At 40.8% G+C, this 16,691-nt stretch overlaps 1 protein-coding gene across 4 annotated transcripts in view; it reads left to right on the forward strand.

Annotated features, from left to right (window-relative positions):
• The window catches only part of LOC129829417 (neural cell adhesion molecule L1.1-like), a 194,868-nt gene that overhangs the window by 160,132 nt on the left and 18,045 nt on the right, over positions 1-16,691 (forward strand). For all 4 annotated transcript variants that reach the window (XM_055891100.1, XM_055891099.1, XM_055891101.1 and 1 more), the window contains 4 exons: positions 4,064-4,176; positions 4,708-4,972; positions 5,046-5,168; positions 6,978-7,154. In XM_055891100.1, the coding sequence (XP_055747075.1) occupies positions 4,064-4,176; positions 4,708-4,972; positions 5,046-5,168; positions 6,978-7,154 (678 nt within the window). The remainder of the gene's footprint in view (positions 1-4,063; positions 4,177-4,707; positions 4,973-5,045; positions 5,169-6,977; positions 7,155-16,691) is intronic.

Raw genomic sequence — 16,691 nt, forward strand, 5'->3', positions numbered from 1 at the left:
GAGTAGCTGGCAGTTGAATTTGGGTATGCTTTTCATCCAAACGTGAAAATGCTGCCCCCTATCCTAGAGAAGTTTTAACAGCTAACATTTTGATGGCAATAATACATAGATATGCCGATAGTGGACAACCTTGTTTTACTCCTCTAGATAGTTTAAAACTTTCTGAGAAGTAGCCATTATTTACTATTTTACACCTAGAGTTACTATACATAACTTTAACCCATTTTATAAGAGATTCCGCAAAATTGAAATATTCTAGGCATTTATATATAAACTCCAGTCGTACTTTATCAAAAGCCTTTTCAAAATCAGCTATGAAAACCAGGCCTGGTGTCCCCGATATTTCATAGTGTTCTATTGTTTCCAGTACTTGCCTTATATTATCTCCAATGTATCGTCCATGTAAAAAACCTGTCTGATTAGGATGAACAATATCTGACAATACTTTTTAATTATATGCGCCAAGCATTTAGTTAGAATCTTCAGAGGTCTCCAATTTTTTAAATGGACTGGTTCTTTATATTAACCACTTGGGTCCTGTTTCAGTAATAATGATATCATACCTTCTTGTTGCGTGTCTGATAATCTACCATTTATATAGGAGTTGTTAAAATATGCTAATAACGATCCTCTGAGGCTTTAATTGCAACAAGAAGTTCCTCCTCTGTAATTTGGCCATCACATTAGTCTTTCTGTACAGATGTTAATTTTACATTAATAATAGGAAAAAAATCCCTACAAAAATCCATTAGCTTCGGTTAGTGGAGATGGAGAAGACTGAAACAAAAACATATTCTTAAAGTACTTTACTTCCTCTTTCAAAATATACTTTGGTGAAATATGAGTGACTCCATCATTTGTAACAAGTTTCAAAAACTTTTTTTTTTTAGCATTTCTATGTTGAAGATTGAAAAATAATTTCCCCCATATTCCATCCAGTTCGCTTTATTTTTATAATATATTACACTGGATCTTTCATAAGTTCCCTCCAATTTTTTTGTTTTTTCTCTAACTTATTACTTTGAGCTTCTATGGTACAGTGTTATTGCTATCTATCTGTACTGTTGGTCCTTCCATTTCCTTTGTTAATATAGGATTCTTTTGACCTAAATTGCTTTTGTTTTATAGATGAGTAATGAATTAGAGATGATTACTGAATTGCATGGCCTCTAAAGGCACATTTAAAAGTGTACCATACAATAAGGGGATCTTCTGTACCTATGTTATGTCTGAGAGAGTCTGTTATAAATTCCTCTGTCTTAGTTCTAAACAATGTATCATCTAGTAGGCTTTGATTAAATTTCCAATATCCTCGCCCACGTGGAAATTCTGTAAGAGTAATATATATGCCAATTATGTGATGATGTGACCACATTCTGTCCCCTATCAACACTTTTTTAAACTTTTGGTGCCAGAGAGAATGATATAAGAAAGTAGTCAAGACGACCACGTTTAATAAACCCTCTTCCATGTATATCTCACTAGATCAGGATATTAAACCTCCGCCATGTATATCTCACTAGGTCAGGATATTAAACCTCCGCCATGTATATCTCACTAGGTCAGGATATTAAACCTCCTCCATGTATATCTCACTAGGTCAGGATATTAAACCTCCTCCATGTATATCTCACTAGGTCAGGATATTAAACCTCCTCCATGTATATCTCACTAGGTCAGGATATTAAACCTCCTCCATGTATATCTCACTAGGTCAGGATATTAAACCTCCTCCATGTATATCTCACTAGGTCAGGATATTAAACCTCCATGTATATCTCACTAGGTCAGGATATTAAACCTCCTCCATGTATATCTCACTAGGTCAGGATATTAAACCTCCTCCATGTATATCTCACTAGGTCAGGATATTAAACCTCCATGTATATCTCACTAGGTCAGGATATTAAACCTCCATGTATATCTCACTAGGTCAGGATATTAAACCTCCATGTATATCTCACTAGGTCAGGATATTAAACCTCCATGTATATCTCACTAGGTCAGGATATTAAACCTCCTCCATGTATATCCCACTAGGTCAGGGTATTAAACCTCCTCCATGTATATCTCACTAGGTCAGGATATTAAACCTCCTCCATGTATATCTCACTAGGTCAGGATATTAAACCTCCTCCATGTATATATCTCACTAGGTAAGGATATTAAACCTCCTCCATGTATATCTCACTAGGTCAGGATATTAAACCTCCTCCATGTATATCTCACTAGGTCAGGATATTAAACCTCCTCCATGTATATCTCACTAGGTCAGGATATTAAACCTCCTCCATGTATATCTCACTAGGTCAGGATATTAAACCTCCTCCATGTATATCTCACTAGGTCAGGATATTAAATCTCCTCCATGTATATCCCACTAGGTCAGGGTATTAAACCTCCTCCATGTATATCTCACTAGGTCAGGATATTAAACCTCCTCCATGTATATCTCACTAGGTCAGGATATTAAACCTCCTCCATGTATATATCTCACTAGGTCAGGATATTAAACCTCCTCCATGTATATCTCACTAGGTCAGGATATTAAACCTCCTCCATGTATATCTCACTAGGTCAGGATATTAAACCTCCTCCATGTATATCTCACTAGGTCAGGATATTAAACCTCCTCCATGTATATCTCACTAGGTCAGGATATTAAACCTCCTCCATGTATATCTCACTAGGTCAGGATATTAAACCTCCTCCATGTATATCTCACTAGGTCAGAATATTAAACCTCCATGTATATCTCACTAGGTCAGGATATTAAACCTCCTCCATGTATATCTCACTAGGTCAGGGTATTTAAGCCTCCACATATCCACTAATTCCAATACATCCATGACATTCATGATTTCCTTAAGTGCATGCGGGTGATAGTTTGTAGTGTGATTTCCTTTCCGGTCCATAGAGGTATTTAAAACCGTATTATAATCTCCCACATAGAGTCATAGATATAATCACATAGATATAAACATAGAGTCTAGTGTTGCTTTTAGAGTTGATACGTCATTATTTGGACAGTAATGAGCCAAATCTGTTTATTGTCACATATTTAAAATCATCTACTTTGAGGATCTGTTTGGACAATTTGGATCAAAATTCCTGTTAATTAATACCATCACCCCTTTTGAACGTCTTTGCCAATGAGAGAAATATATTTCGCCCCCCCAGTTCTTTTTCCACAAAACTTCATCTTCATCTTCAACGTTTTTATTACGTTTTAGAGTTAGAGTTTTTATTATTAGTGGATATTGGCCTAATTCTTCACTGCATGCATTGTTTGTAGTTGTCCTCTGTAGGAGAATCTTACAGAACTCTGCATGCAGGGTTTTAATGGGTTGTTTGTCCCACTGGGTAAAATCTTGTTTTGCAAGTGGACCCCACACCTCGTTGCCATGAAGTGCAATTGGTTTAATGACACATTCAATTCGTTTTAGCCAAACTGAAGTGTAGAGACTAAAACCAGGGGCTGATGATTTCTCTAGAATAGTGGCCAATTCGTAGATGTAAATATTGAAGAGCGTAGGGCTCAGAATGCAACCCTGGCAATGTCCCCGTCCCTGGTTAAAGAATTCTGTTATTTTCTTGGCAATTTTGATGCTGCACGTATTGCCAGTATACATTGATTGATTTGATTTAATTCTGTCATGTGTTTTACCCCGTACAGCACTTTCAATAACTTTGTAGAACAGTCCTGCATGCCAAATAGAATCAAATGCTTTTTGGAAGTCAATAAAGCAAGCGTACATTTTGGTATTATTTTGGTGGACATGTTTATCTATCAGGGTGTGTAGGGTGTTAATATGATCGGCCGTGCAATGTTTTGGTATAAATCCAATTCTCTCGCTCTCTTGCTCTTTCTCTCTCTCTCTCCTCTCTCTATGTCTCTGTATTTGTCTCTCTCCTGTCTCTCTGTCTCTCTGTGTCTCTCTCTGTCTCTCTCCTGTCTCTGTCTCTGTCTCTCTCTCTTGTAGTTAATCTCCTATCACCCCAGCATTGTAAAAAATAATGTTTAAATAAAGGACAAATAACAATAATCTCCTCTCTCTCCCAGACCCGCTGGCCTCTCCATCTAACATCAGTGTGTCAGTAGATAACAGCTCAGCCAGTGTAAGGTGGCAGCCGGTTGACACACACACGGTCCAGGGTCACCTCCTGGGTTATAAGGTAACAACCACTACGCTTCCACAACATTCCACATGCAAGTAGGCCATGAAATATGACTGGACTAAGAATGGAGAATGTTCATTGACTGGGAAAGTGGCCCCTTATGTAGTGGTCAAGGAACTGACCAATCAATCCCTTCCCTTCTCTGATTAATGTATCTTTCTCCCTTCCTCTTTCCCTCTTCATCTCTCCTCTCTCTCTCTGTTCTCTCTCCTCTCTGTCTCTCTCTCTTTGTCTCTCTCTCTCTCTCTCTCTCTCTCTCCGTCTCTCTCCTCTCTGTCTCCCTCTCTCCCTCTCTGTCTCTCTCTCTCTCTCCCTCTCTCTCTGTCTCTCTCTCTCTCTCCGTCTCTCTCCTCTCTGTCTCCCTCTCTCCCTCTCTGTCTCTCTCTCTCTCTCTCTCTCCGTCTCTCTCTCTCTCTCTCCTCTCTGTCTCTCTCTCTGTCTCTCTCTCTCTCTCCCTCTCTCTCCTCTCTCTCTGTCTCTCTCTCCCTCTCTCTCTCCCTCTCTCTCTGTCTCTCTGTCTCTCTCTAGATCTATCTGAAGAGGTTGGGTTCCCAGGGAGGAAGAGAGCGTAGAGCGATGGTGCACAGAGAGGTGAGAGAGATTGAGGGAGGAGTGGAGCGAGGGACGGAGAGAAAGGAGGAGAGGTGGGTTGTGGAGGTGGACGGCAACAAGACCAAAGAGGTGGTGACGGGGCTCAAACTCTATTCCCTGTACGAGCTGTCAATGACAACCTTCAACAGAAAGGGGGAGGGGCCTCACTCACCGACACACCCCTTCAGGACGCCGGAGGGAGGTGAGCAGGAGAGTGTGAGTGTTTACTTATGTGTGAGGTTGACAACGTAATAATATTATGTGTGTGTGTGTAGTTCCTGGTCCTCCTGCGTCTCTGGGTTTTGAGAGTCCGTCGGAGACAGAGTTAACCCTTCACTGGAGGCCCCCCACTCAGCCCAATGGACGACTTGTGGGATATGTTCTACAGTACCAACAGAGTAAGTCTCTCTCTCACACACGCACGCACGCACGCACGCACGCACACACACACACACACACACACACACACACACACACACGCAGACAAACACACACAGAGAGTACATGAGTTAAGATTATATGCCATAACGTGACTCTACAGACAATGGTGCCATCGAATTGGAGCAGGGCCACAGTACAACCAAGGACAGTGAAGGAAGCCATTTTGTTAACAGCAACGTCAAACACCATCACACAGCATCTAACCCTGTCTCCCCTCTCGAGTTTCAGACAGCCTCTAACCCTGTGTCTCCCCTCTCCAGTTTCAGACAGCCTCTAACCCTGTCTCCCCTCTCGAGTTTCAGGCAGCCTCTAACCCTGTGTCTCCCCTCTCCAGTTCCAGACAGCCTCTAACCCTGTCTCCCCTCTCCAGTTTCAGACAGCCTCTAACCCTATGTCTCCCCTCTCCAGTTTCAGACAGCCTCTAACCCTGTGTCTCCCCTCTCCAGTTTCAGACAGCCTCTAACCCTGTGTCTCCCCTCTCCAGTTTCAGACAGCCTCTAACCCTGTGTCTCCCCTCTCCAGTTTCAGACAGCCTCTAACCCTGTCTCCCCTCTCCAGTTTCAGACAGCCTCTAACCCTGTGTCTCCCCTCTCCAGTTCCAGACAGCCTCTAACCCTGTGTCTCCCCTCTCCAGTTTCAGACAGCCTCTAACCCTGTGTCTGCCCTCTCCAGTTTCAGACAGCCTCTAACCCTGTGTCTCCCCTCTCCAGTTTCAGACAGCCTCTAACCCTGTCTCCCCTCTCCAGGTTCAGACAGCCTCTAACCCTATGTCTCCCCTCTCCAGGTTCAGACAGCCTCTAACCCTGTGTCTCCCCTCTCCAGTTTCAGACAGCCTCTAACCCTGTGTCTCCCCTCTCCAGTTTCAGACAGCCTCTAACCCTGTGTCTGCCCTCTCCAGTTTCAGACAGCCTCTAACCCTGTGTCTCCCCTCTCCAGTTTCAGACAGCCTCTAACCCTGTGTCTCCCCTCTCCAGTTTCAGACAGCCTCTAACCCTGTGTCTCCCCTCTCCAGTTTCAGACAGCCTCTAACCCTGTGTCTCCCCTCTCCAGTTTCAGACAGCCTCTAACCCTGTCTCCCCTCTCCAGGTTCAGACAGCCTCTAACCCTATGTCTCCCCTCTCCAGGTTCAGACAGCCTCTAACCCTGTGTCTCCCCTCTCCAGTTTCAGACAGCCTCTAACCCTGTGTCTCCCCTCTCCAGTTTCAGACAGCATCTAACCCTGTGTCTCCTCTCCAGTTTCAGACAGCCTCTAACCCTGTGTCTCCCCTCTCCAGTTTCAGACAGCCTCTAACCCTGTGTCTCCTCTCCAGTTTCAGACAGCCTCTAACTCTGTGTCTCCCCTCTCCAGTTTCAGACAGCCTCTAACCCTGTGTCTCCCCTCTCCAGTTTCAGACAGCCTCTAACCCTGTGTCTGCCCTCTCCAGTTTCAGACAGCCTCTAACCCTGTGTCTCCCCTCTCCAGTTTCAGACAGCCTCTAACCCTGTGTCTCCCCTCTCCAGTTTCAGACAGCCTCTAACCCTATGTCTCCCCTCTCCAGTTTCAGACAGCCTCTAACCCCGTGTCTGCCCTCTCCAGTTTCAGACAGCCTCTAACCCTGCGTCTCCCTTCTCCAGTTCCAGACAGCCTCTAACCCTGTGTCTCCCCTCTCCAGTTTCAGACAGCCTCTAACCCTGTGTCTGCCCTCTCCAGTCTCAGACAGCCTCTAACCCTGCGTCTCCCTTCTCCAGTTCCAGACAGCCTCTAACCCTGTGTCTGCCCTCTCCAGTTTCAGACAGCCGAGACAGTCCTCTTCAGGTAGAGGTGATCTATGACCCCACGGTGACCCACTTCCTGTTGGAAGGTCTGGACCCTCATAGCCGCTACGTCTTCTACCTGAGGGGACGAACATCAGCCGGACAGGGACCCCCAATCACACGGGAGTGTGCCACCCTGCTGGACGGAGGTAGAATTATACCATCAACAGTTGTGGATGTCTCACCTAGCTATTTCAATATTAACTACTGTAATATGTGGATGTCTCACCTAGCTATTTCAATATTAACTACTGTAATATGTGGATGTCTCACCTAGCTATCTGAATATACTAACTACTGTAATATGTGGATGTCTCACCTAGCTATTTCAATATTAACTACTGTAATATGTGGATGTCTCACCTAGCTATTTTAATATTAACTACTGTAATATGTGGATGTCTCACCTAGCTATTTCAATATTAACTACTGTAATATGTGGATGTCTCACCTAGCTATTTCAATATTAACTACTGTAATATGTGGTTGTCTCACCTAGCTATTTTATTATTAACTACTGTAATATGTGGATGTCTCACCTAGCTATTTCAATATTAACTACTGTAATATGTGGATGTCTCACCTAGCTATTTCAATATTAACTACTGTAATATGTGGTTGTCTCACCCAGCTATTTTAATATTAACTACTGTAATATGTGGATGTCTCACCTAGCTATTTTATTATTAACTACTGTAATATGTGGATGTCTCACCTAGCTATTTTAATATTAACTACTGTAATATGTGGATGTCTCACCTAGCTATCTGAATATACTAACTACTGTAATATGTGGATGTCTCACCTAGCTATTTTAATATTAACTACTGTAATATGTGGATGTCTCACCTAGCTATTTTAATATTATTTACTGTAATATGTGGATGTCTCACCTAGCTATTTCAATATTAACTACTGTAATATGTGGATGTCTCACCTAGCTATTTCAATATTAACTACTGTAATATGTGGATGTCTCACCTAGCTATTTTAATATTAACTACTGTAATATGTGGATGTCTCACCTAGCTATTTCAATATTAACTACTGTAATATGTGGATGTCTCACCTAGCTATTTCAATATTAACTACTGTAATATGTGGATGTCTCACCTAGCTATTTTAATATTAACTACTGTAATATGTGGATGTCTCACCTAGCTATTTCAATATTAACTAGTGTAATATGTGGATGTCTCACCTAGCTATTTAATTATTAGCTACTGTAATATGTGGATGTCTCACCTAGCTATTTAATTATTAGCTACTGTAATATGTGGATGTTTCACCTAGCTATTTTAATATTAACTACTGTAATATGTGGTTGTCTCACCTAGCTATCTAATTGTAAGTCGCTCTGGATAAGAGAGTAAAGGTACATGAAAGGAGCACAGAGATGTAACACAGGGAACAGTATAGACTAACACAGGGAAGAGTATAGACTAACACAGGGAACAGTATAGACTAACACAGGGGAGAGTATAGACTAACACAGGGAACAGTATAGACTAACACAGGGAACAGTATAGACTAACACAGGGAAGAGTATAGACTAACACAGGGAAGAGTATAGACTAACACAGGGAACAGTATAGACTAACACAGGGAACAGTATAGACTAACACAGGGAACAGTATAGACTAACACAGGGAACAGTATAGACTAACACAGGGAACAGTATAGACTAACACAGGGAACAGTATAGACTAACACAGGGAATAGTATAGACTAACACAGGGAACAGTATAGACTAACACAGGGAACAGTATAGACTAACACAGGGAACAGTATAAACTAACACAGGGAACAGTATAGACTAACATATAGATGTAACACAGGGAACAGTATAGACTAACACAGGGAACAGTATAGACTAACACAGGGAACAGTGTAGACTAACACAGGGAACAGTATAGACTAACACAGGGAACAGTTTAGACTAACACAGGGAACAGTTTAGACTAACACAGGGAACAGTGTAGACTAACATATAGATGTAACACAGGGAACAATATAGACTAACACAGGGAACAGTATAGACTAACACAGGGAACAGTGTATACTAACACAGGGAACAGTGTAGACTAACACAGGGAACAGTATAAACTAACACAGGGAACAGTATAGACTAACACAGGGAACAGTATAGACTAACAAAGGGAACAGTATAGACTAACACAGGGAACAGTATAGACTAACACAGGGAACAGTATAGACTAACACAGGGAACAGTATAGACCAACACAGGGAACAGTATAGACTAACACAGGGAACAGTATAGACTAACACAGGGAACAGTATATACTAACACAGGGAACAGTATAGACTAACACAGGGAACAGTATATACTAACACAGGGAACAGTATAGACTAACATATAGATGTAACACAGGGAACAATATAGACTAACACAGGGAACAGTATAGACTAACACAGGGAACAGTATAGACTAACACAGGGGACAGTATAGACTAACACAGGGAACAGTATATACTAACACAGGGAACAGTATAGACTAACATATAGACTAACACAGGGAACAGTATAGACTAACACAAGGAACAGTATAGACTAACACAGGGAACAGTATAGACTAACACAGGGAACAGTATAGACTAACATATAGATGTAACACAGGGACCAGTATAGACTAACACAGGGAACAGTATAGACTAACACAGGGAACAGTATAGACCAACATATAGATGTAACACAGGGAACAGTATATACTAACACAGGGAACAGTATAGACTAACACAGGGAACAGTATATACTAACACAGGGAACAGTATAGACTAACACAGGGAACAGTATAGACTAACACAGGGAACAGTATAGACTAACACATGGAACAGTTTATACTAACACAGGGAACAGTATAGACTAACATATAGATGTAACACAGGGACCAGTATAGACTAACATAGGGAACAGTATAGACTAACACAGGGAACAGTATAGACTAACATAGGGAACAGTATAGACTAACACAGGGAACAGTATAGACTAACACAGGGAACAGTATAGACTAACACAGGGAACAGTATATACTAACACAGGGAACAGTATAGACTAACACAGGGAACAGTATAGACTAACACAGGGAACAGTATAGACTAACACAGGGAACAGTATAGACTAACACATAGATGTAACACAGGGAACAGTATAGACTAACACAGAGACCAGTATAGACTAACACAGGGAACAGTATAGACTAACACAGGGAACAGTATAGACTAACACAGGGGACAGTATAGACTAACACAGGGAACAGTATAGACTAACATATAGATATAACACAGGGACCAGTATATACTAACACAGGGAACAGTATAGACTAACATATAGATGTTACACAGGGAACAGTACAGACTAACATATATATGTAACACAGAGACCAGTATAGACTAACACAGGGAACAGTATAGACAAACACAGGGAACAGTATAGACTAACATATAGATGTTACACAGGGAACAGTATAGACTAACATATATATGTAACACAGAGACCAGTATAGACTAACACAGGGAACAGTATAGACTAACACAGGGAACAGTATAGACTAAAACAGGGAACAGTATAGACTAACACAGGGAACAGTATATACTAACATATAGATGTAACACAGGGAACAGTATATACTAACACAGGGAACAGTATAGACTAACACAGGGAACAGTATAGACTAACACAGGGAACAGTATAGACTAACACAGGGAACAGTATAGCCTAACACAGGGAACAGTATAGACTAACACAGGGAACAGTATAGACTAACACAGGGAACAGTATAGACTAACACAGGGAACAGTATAGACTAACACAGGGAACAGTATAGACTAACACAGGGAACAGTATAGACTAACATAGAGATGTAACACAGGGAACAGTATAGACTAACACAGGGACCAGTATATACTAACACAGGGAACAGTATAGACTAACACAGGGAACAGTATAGACTAACATAGAGATGTAACACAGGGAACAGTATAGACTAACACAGGGACCAGTATATACTAACACAGGGAACAGTATAGACTAACACAGGGAACAGTATAGACTAACATAGAGATGTAACACAGGTAACAGTATATGCTAACACAGGGAACAGTATAGACTAACACAGGGAACAGTATAGACTAACACAGGGAACAGTATAGACTAACATAGAGATGTAACACAGGGAACAGTATATACTAACACAGGGAACAGTATAGACTAACACAGGGAACAGTATAGACTAACACAGGGAACAGTGTGGACTAACACAGGGAACAGTATAGACTAACACAGGGAACAGTATAGACTAACACAGGGAACAGTATAGACTAACACAGGGAACAGTATAGACTAACACAGGGAACAGTATAGACTAACATAGAGATGTAACACAGGGAACAGTATAGACTAACACAGGGAACAGTATAGACTAACACAGGGAACAGTATAGACTAACATATAGATGTAACACAGGGAACAGTATAGACTAACACAGGGAACTGTATAGACTAACACAGTGAACAGTATAGACTAACACAGGGAACAGTATAGACTAACACAGGGGACAGTATAGACTAACACAGGGAACAGTATAGACTAACACAGGGAACAGTATAGACTAACACAGGGAACAGTATAGACTAACATAGAGATGTAACACAGGGAACAGTATATACTAACATATAGATGTAACACAGGGACCAGTATAGACTAACACAGGGAACAGTATAGACTAACACAGGGAACAGTATAGACTAACATAGGAAACAGTATAGACTAACACAGGGAACAGTATAGACTAACACAGGGAACAGTATAGACTAACATATAGATGTAACACAGGGAATAGTATAGACTAACACAGGGAACAGTATAGACTAACACAGGGAACAGTATAGACTAACACAGGGAACAGTATAGACTAACACAGGGGACAGTATAGACTAACACAGGGAAAAGTATAGACTAACATATAGATGTAACACAGGGACCAGTATATACTAACACAGGGAACAGTATAGACTAACATATAGATGTTACACAGGGAACAGTATAGACTAACATATAGATGTAACACAGAGACCAGTATAGACTAACACAGGGAACAGTATAGACTAACATTTGGATGTAACACAGAGACCAGTATAGACTAACACAGGGAACAGTATAGACTAACACAGGGAACAGTATAGACTAACACAGGGAACAGTATAGACTAACGCAGGGAACAGTATAGACTAACACAGGGAACAGTATATACTAACACAGGGGAACAGTATAGACTAACACAGGGAACAGTATATACTAACATATAGATGTAACACAGGGAACAGTATAGACTAACACAGGGAACAGTATAGACTAACACAGGGAACAGTATAGACTAACACAGGGAACAGTATAGACTAACACAGGGAACAGTATAGACTAACACAGGGAACAGTATAGACTAACACAGGGAACAGTATAGACTAACATAGAGATGTAACACAGGGAACAGTATAGACTAACACAGGGACCAGTATAGACTAACACAGGGAACATTATAGACTAACACAGGGAACAGTATAGACTAACACAGGGAACAGTATAGACTAACATAGAGATGTAACACAGGGAACAGTATATACTAACACAGGGAACAGTATAGACTAACACAGGGAACAGTATAGACTAACACAGGGAACAGTATAGACTAACATAGAGATGTAACACAGGGAACAGTATATACTAACACAGGGAACAGTATAGACTAACACAGGGAACAGTATAGACTAACACAGGGAACAGTGTGTACTAACACAGGGAACAGTATAGACTAACACAGGGAACAGTATAGACTAACACAGGGAACAGTATAGACTAACACAGGGAACAGTATAGACTGACACAGGGAACAGTATAGACTAACACAGGGAACAGTATAGACTAACACAGGGAACAGTATAGACTAACACAGGGAACAGTATAGACTAACATAGAGATGTAACACAGGGAACAGTATAGACTAACACAGGGAACAGTATAGACTAACACAGGGAACAGTATAGACTAACATATAGATGTAACACATGGAACAGTATAGACTAACACAGGGAACAGTATAGACTAACACAGGGAACAGTATAGACTAACACAGGGAACAGTATAGACTAACACAGGGAACAGTATAGACTAACACAGGAACAGTATAGACTAACATATAGATGTAACACGGGGAACAGTATAGACTAACACAGAGAACAGTATAGACTAACACAGGGAACAGTATTGACTAACACAGGGAACAGTTTAGACTAACATATAGATGTAACACAGGGAACAGTATAGACTAACACAGGGAACAGTATAGACTAACACAGTGAACAGTATAGACTAACACAGGGAACAGTATATACTAACACAGGGAACAGTATAGACTAACACAGGGAACAGTATAGACTAACACATGGAACAGTATAGACTAACACAGGGAACAGTATATACTAACACAGGGAACAGTATAGACTAACACAGGGAATAGTATAGACTAACACAGGGAACAGTATAGACTAACACAGGGAACAGTATATACTAACACAGGGAACAGTATATACTAACACAGGGAACATTATAGACTAACACAGGGAACAGTATAGACTAACACAGAGAACAGTATAGACTAACACAGGGAACAGTATAGACTAACACAGGGAACAGTATAGACTAACACAGACAACAGTATAGACTAACACAGGGAACAGTATAGACTAACACAGAGAACAGTATAGACTAACACAGGGAACAGTATAGACTAACACAGGTAACAGTATATACTAACACAGGGAACAGTATAGACTAACATATAGATGTAACACAGGGAACAGTATAGACTAACACAGGGAACAGTATAGACTAACACAGGGAACAGTATAGACTAACACAGGGAACAGTATAGACTAACATATAGATGTAACACGGGGAACAGTATAGACTAACACAGGGAACAGTATAGACTAACACAGGGAACAGTATAGACTAACACAGGGAACAGTATAGATGTAACACAGGGAACAGTATAGATGTAACACAGGGAACAGTATAGACTAACACAGGGAACAGTATAGACTAACACAGGGAACAGTATAGACTAACACAGGGAACAGTATAGACTAACACAGGGAATAGTATAGACTAACATAGGGAACAGTATACACTAACACAGGGAACAGTATAGACTAACACAGGGAACAGTATAGACTAACACAGGGAACAGTATAGACTAACACAGAGATGTAACACAGGGAACAGTATAGACTAACACAGGGAACAGTATAGACTAACACAGGGAACAGTATAGACTAACACAGAGATGTAACACAGGGAACAGTATAGACTAACACAGGGAACAGTATAGACTAACACAGGGAACAGTATAGACTAACACAGGGAAAAGTATATACTAATACAGGGAACAGTATATACTAACACAGGGAACAGTATAGACTAACACAGGGAACAGTATAGACTAACACAGACATGTAACACAGGGAACAGTATAGACTAACACAGGGAACAGTATAGACTAACACAGGGAACAGTATAGACTAACACAGGGAACAGTATAGACTAACACAGGGAAAAGTATAGACTAACACAGGGAACAGTATAGACTAACATATAGATGTAACACAGGGAACAGTATAGACTAACACAGGGAACAGTATAGACTAACACAGGGAACAGTATAGACTAACACAGGGAAGAGTATAGACTAACATATAGATGTAACACGGGGAACAGTATAGACTAACACAGGGAACAGTATAGACTAACACAGGGAACAGTATAGACTAACACAGGGAACAGTATAGACTAACACAGGTAACAGTATAGATGTAACACAGGGAACAGTATAGATGTAACACAGGGAACAGTATAGACTAACACAGGGAACAGTATAGACTTACACAGGGAACAGTATAGACTAACACAGGGAACAGTATAGACTAACACAGGGAATAGTATAGACTAACATAGGGAACAGTATACACTAACACAGGGAACAGTATAGACTAACACAGGGAACAGTATAGACTAACACAGGGAACAGTATAGACTAACACAGAGATGTAACACAGGGAACAGTATAGACTAACACAGGGAACAGTATAGACTAACACAGGGAACAGTATAGACTAACACAGAGATGTAACACAGGGAACAGTATAGACTAACACAGGGAACAGTATAGACTAACACAGGGAACAGTATAGACTAACACAGGGAACAGTATATACTAATACAGGGAACAGTATATACTAACACAGGGAACAGTATAGACTAACACAGGGAACAGTATAGACTAACACAGAGATGTAACACAGGGAACAGTATAGACTAACACAGGGAACAGTATAGACTAACACAGGGAACAGTATAGACTAACACAGGGAACAGTATAGACTAACACAGGGAACAGTATAGACTAACACAGAGATGTAACACAGGGAACAGTATAGCCTAACACAGGGAACAGTATAGACTAACACAGGGAACAGTACAGACTAACACAGGGAACAGTATAGACTAACACAGGGAACAGTATATACTAACACAGGGAACAGTATAGACTAACACAGGGAACAGTATATACTAACACAGGGAACAGTATAGACTAACACAGGGAACAGTATAGACTAACACAGGGAACAGTATAGACTAACACAGGGAACAGTATAGACTAACACAGGGAACAGTATAGACTAACACAGGGAACAGTATAGACTAACACAGGGAACAGTATAGACTAACACAGAGATGTAACACAGGGAACAGTATAGAATAACACAGGGAACAGTATAGACTAACACAGGGAACAGTATAGACTAACATATAGATATAACACAGGGAACAGTATAGACTAACACAGGGAACAGTATAGACTAACACAGGGAACAGTATAGACTAACATATAGATGTAACACAGGGAACAGTATAGACTAACACAGGGAACAGTATAGACTAACACAGGGAACAGTATAGACTAACATATAGATGTAACACAGGGAACAGTATAGACTAACACAGGCAACAGTATAGACTAACACAGGGAACAGTATAGACTAACACAGGGAACAGTATAGACTAACACAGGGAACAGTATAGACTAACACAGAGAACAGTATAGACTAACACAGGGAACATTATAGACTAACACAGGGAACAGTATAGACTAACACAGGGAACAGTATAGACTAACACAGGGAACAGTATAGACTAACACAGGGAACAGTATAGACTAACACAGGGAACAGTATAGACTAACATATAGATGTAACACAGGGAACAGTATAGACTAACACAGGGAACAGTATAGACTAACACAGGGAACAGTATAGACTAACACAGGGAACAGTATAGATGTAACACAGGGAACAGTATAGACTAACATATAGATGTAACACAGGGAACAGTATAGCCTAACACAGGGAACAGTATAGACTAACACAGGGAACAGTATAGACTAACACAGGGAACAGTATAGACTAACACAGGGAACAGTATAGACTAACACAGGGAACAGTATAGACTAACACAGGGAACAGTATAGCCTAACACAGGGAACAGTATAGCCTAACACAGGGAACAGTATAGCCTAACACAGGGAACAGTATAGACTAACACAGGGAACAGTA

The sequence above is a fragment of the Salvelinus fontinalis genome, chromosome 31 (genome assembly GCF_029448725.1).
Source record: "Salvelinus fontinalis isolate EN_2023a chromosome 31, ASM2944872v1, whole genome shotgun sequence".
NCBI lineage: Eukaryota > Metazoa > Chordata > Actinopteri > Salmoniformes > Salmonidae > Salvelinus > Salvelinus fontinalis.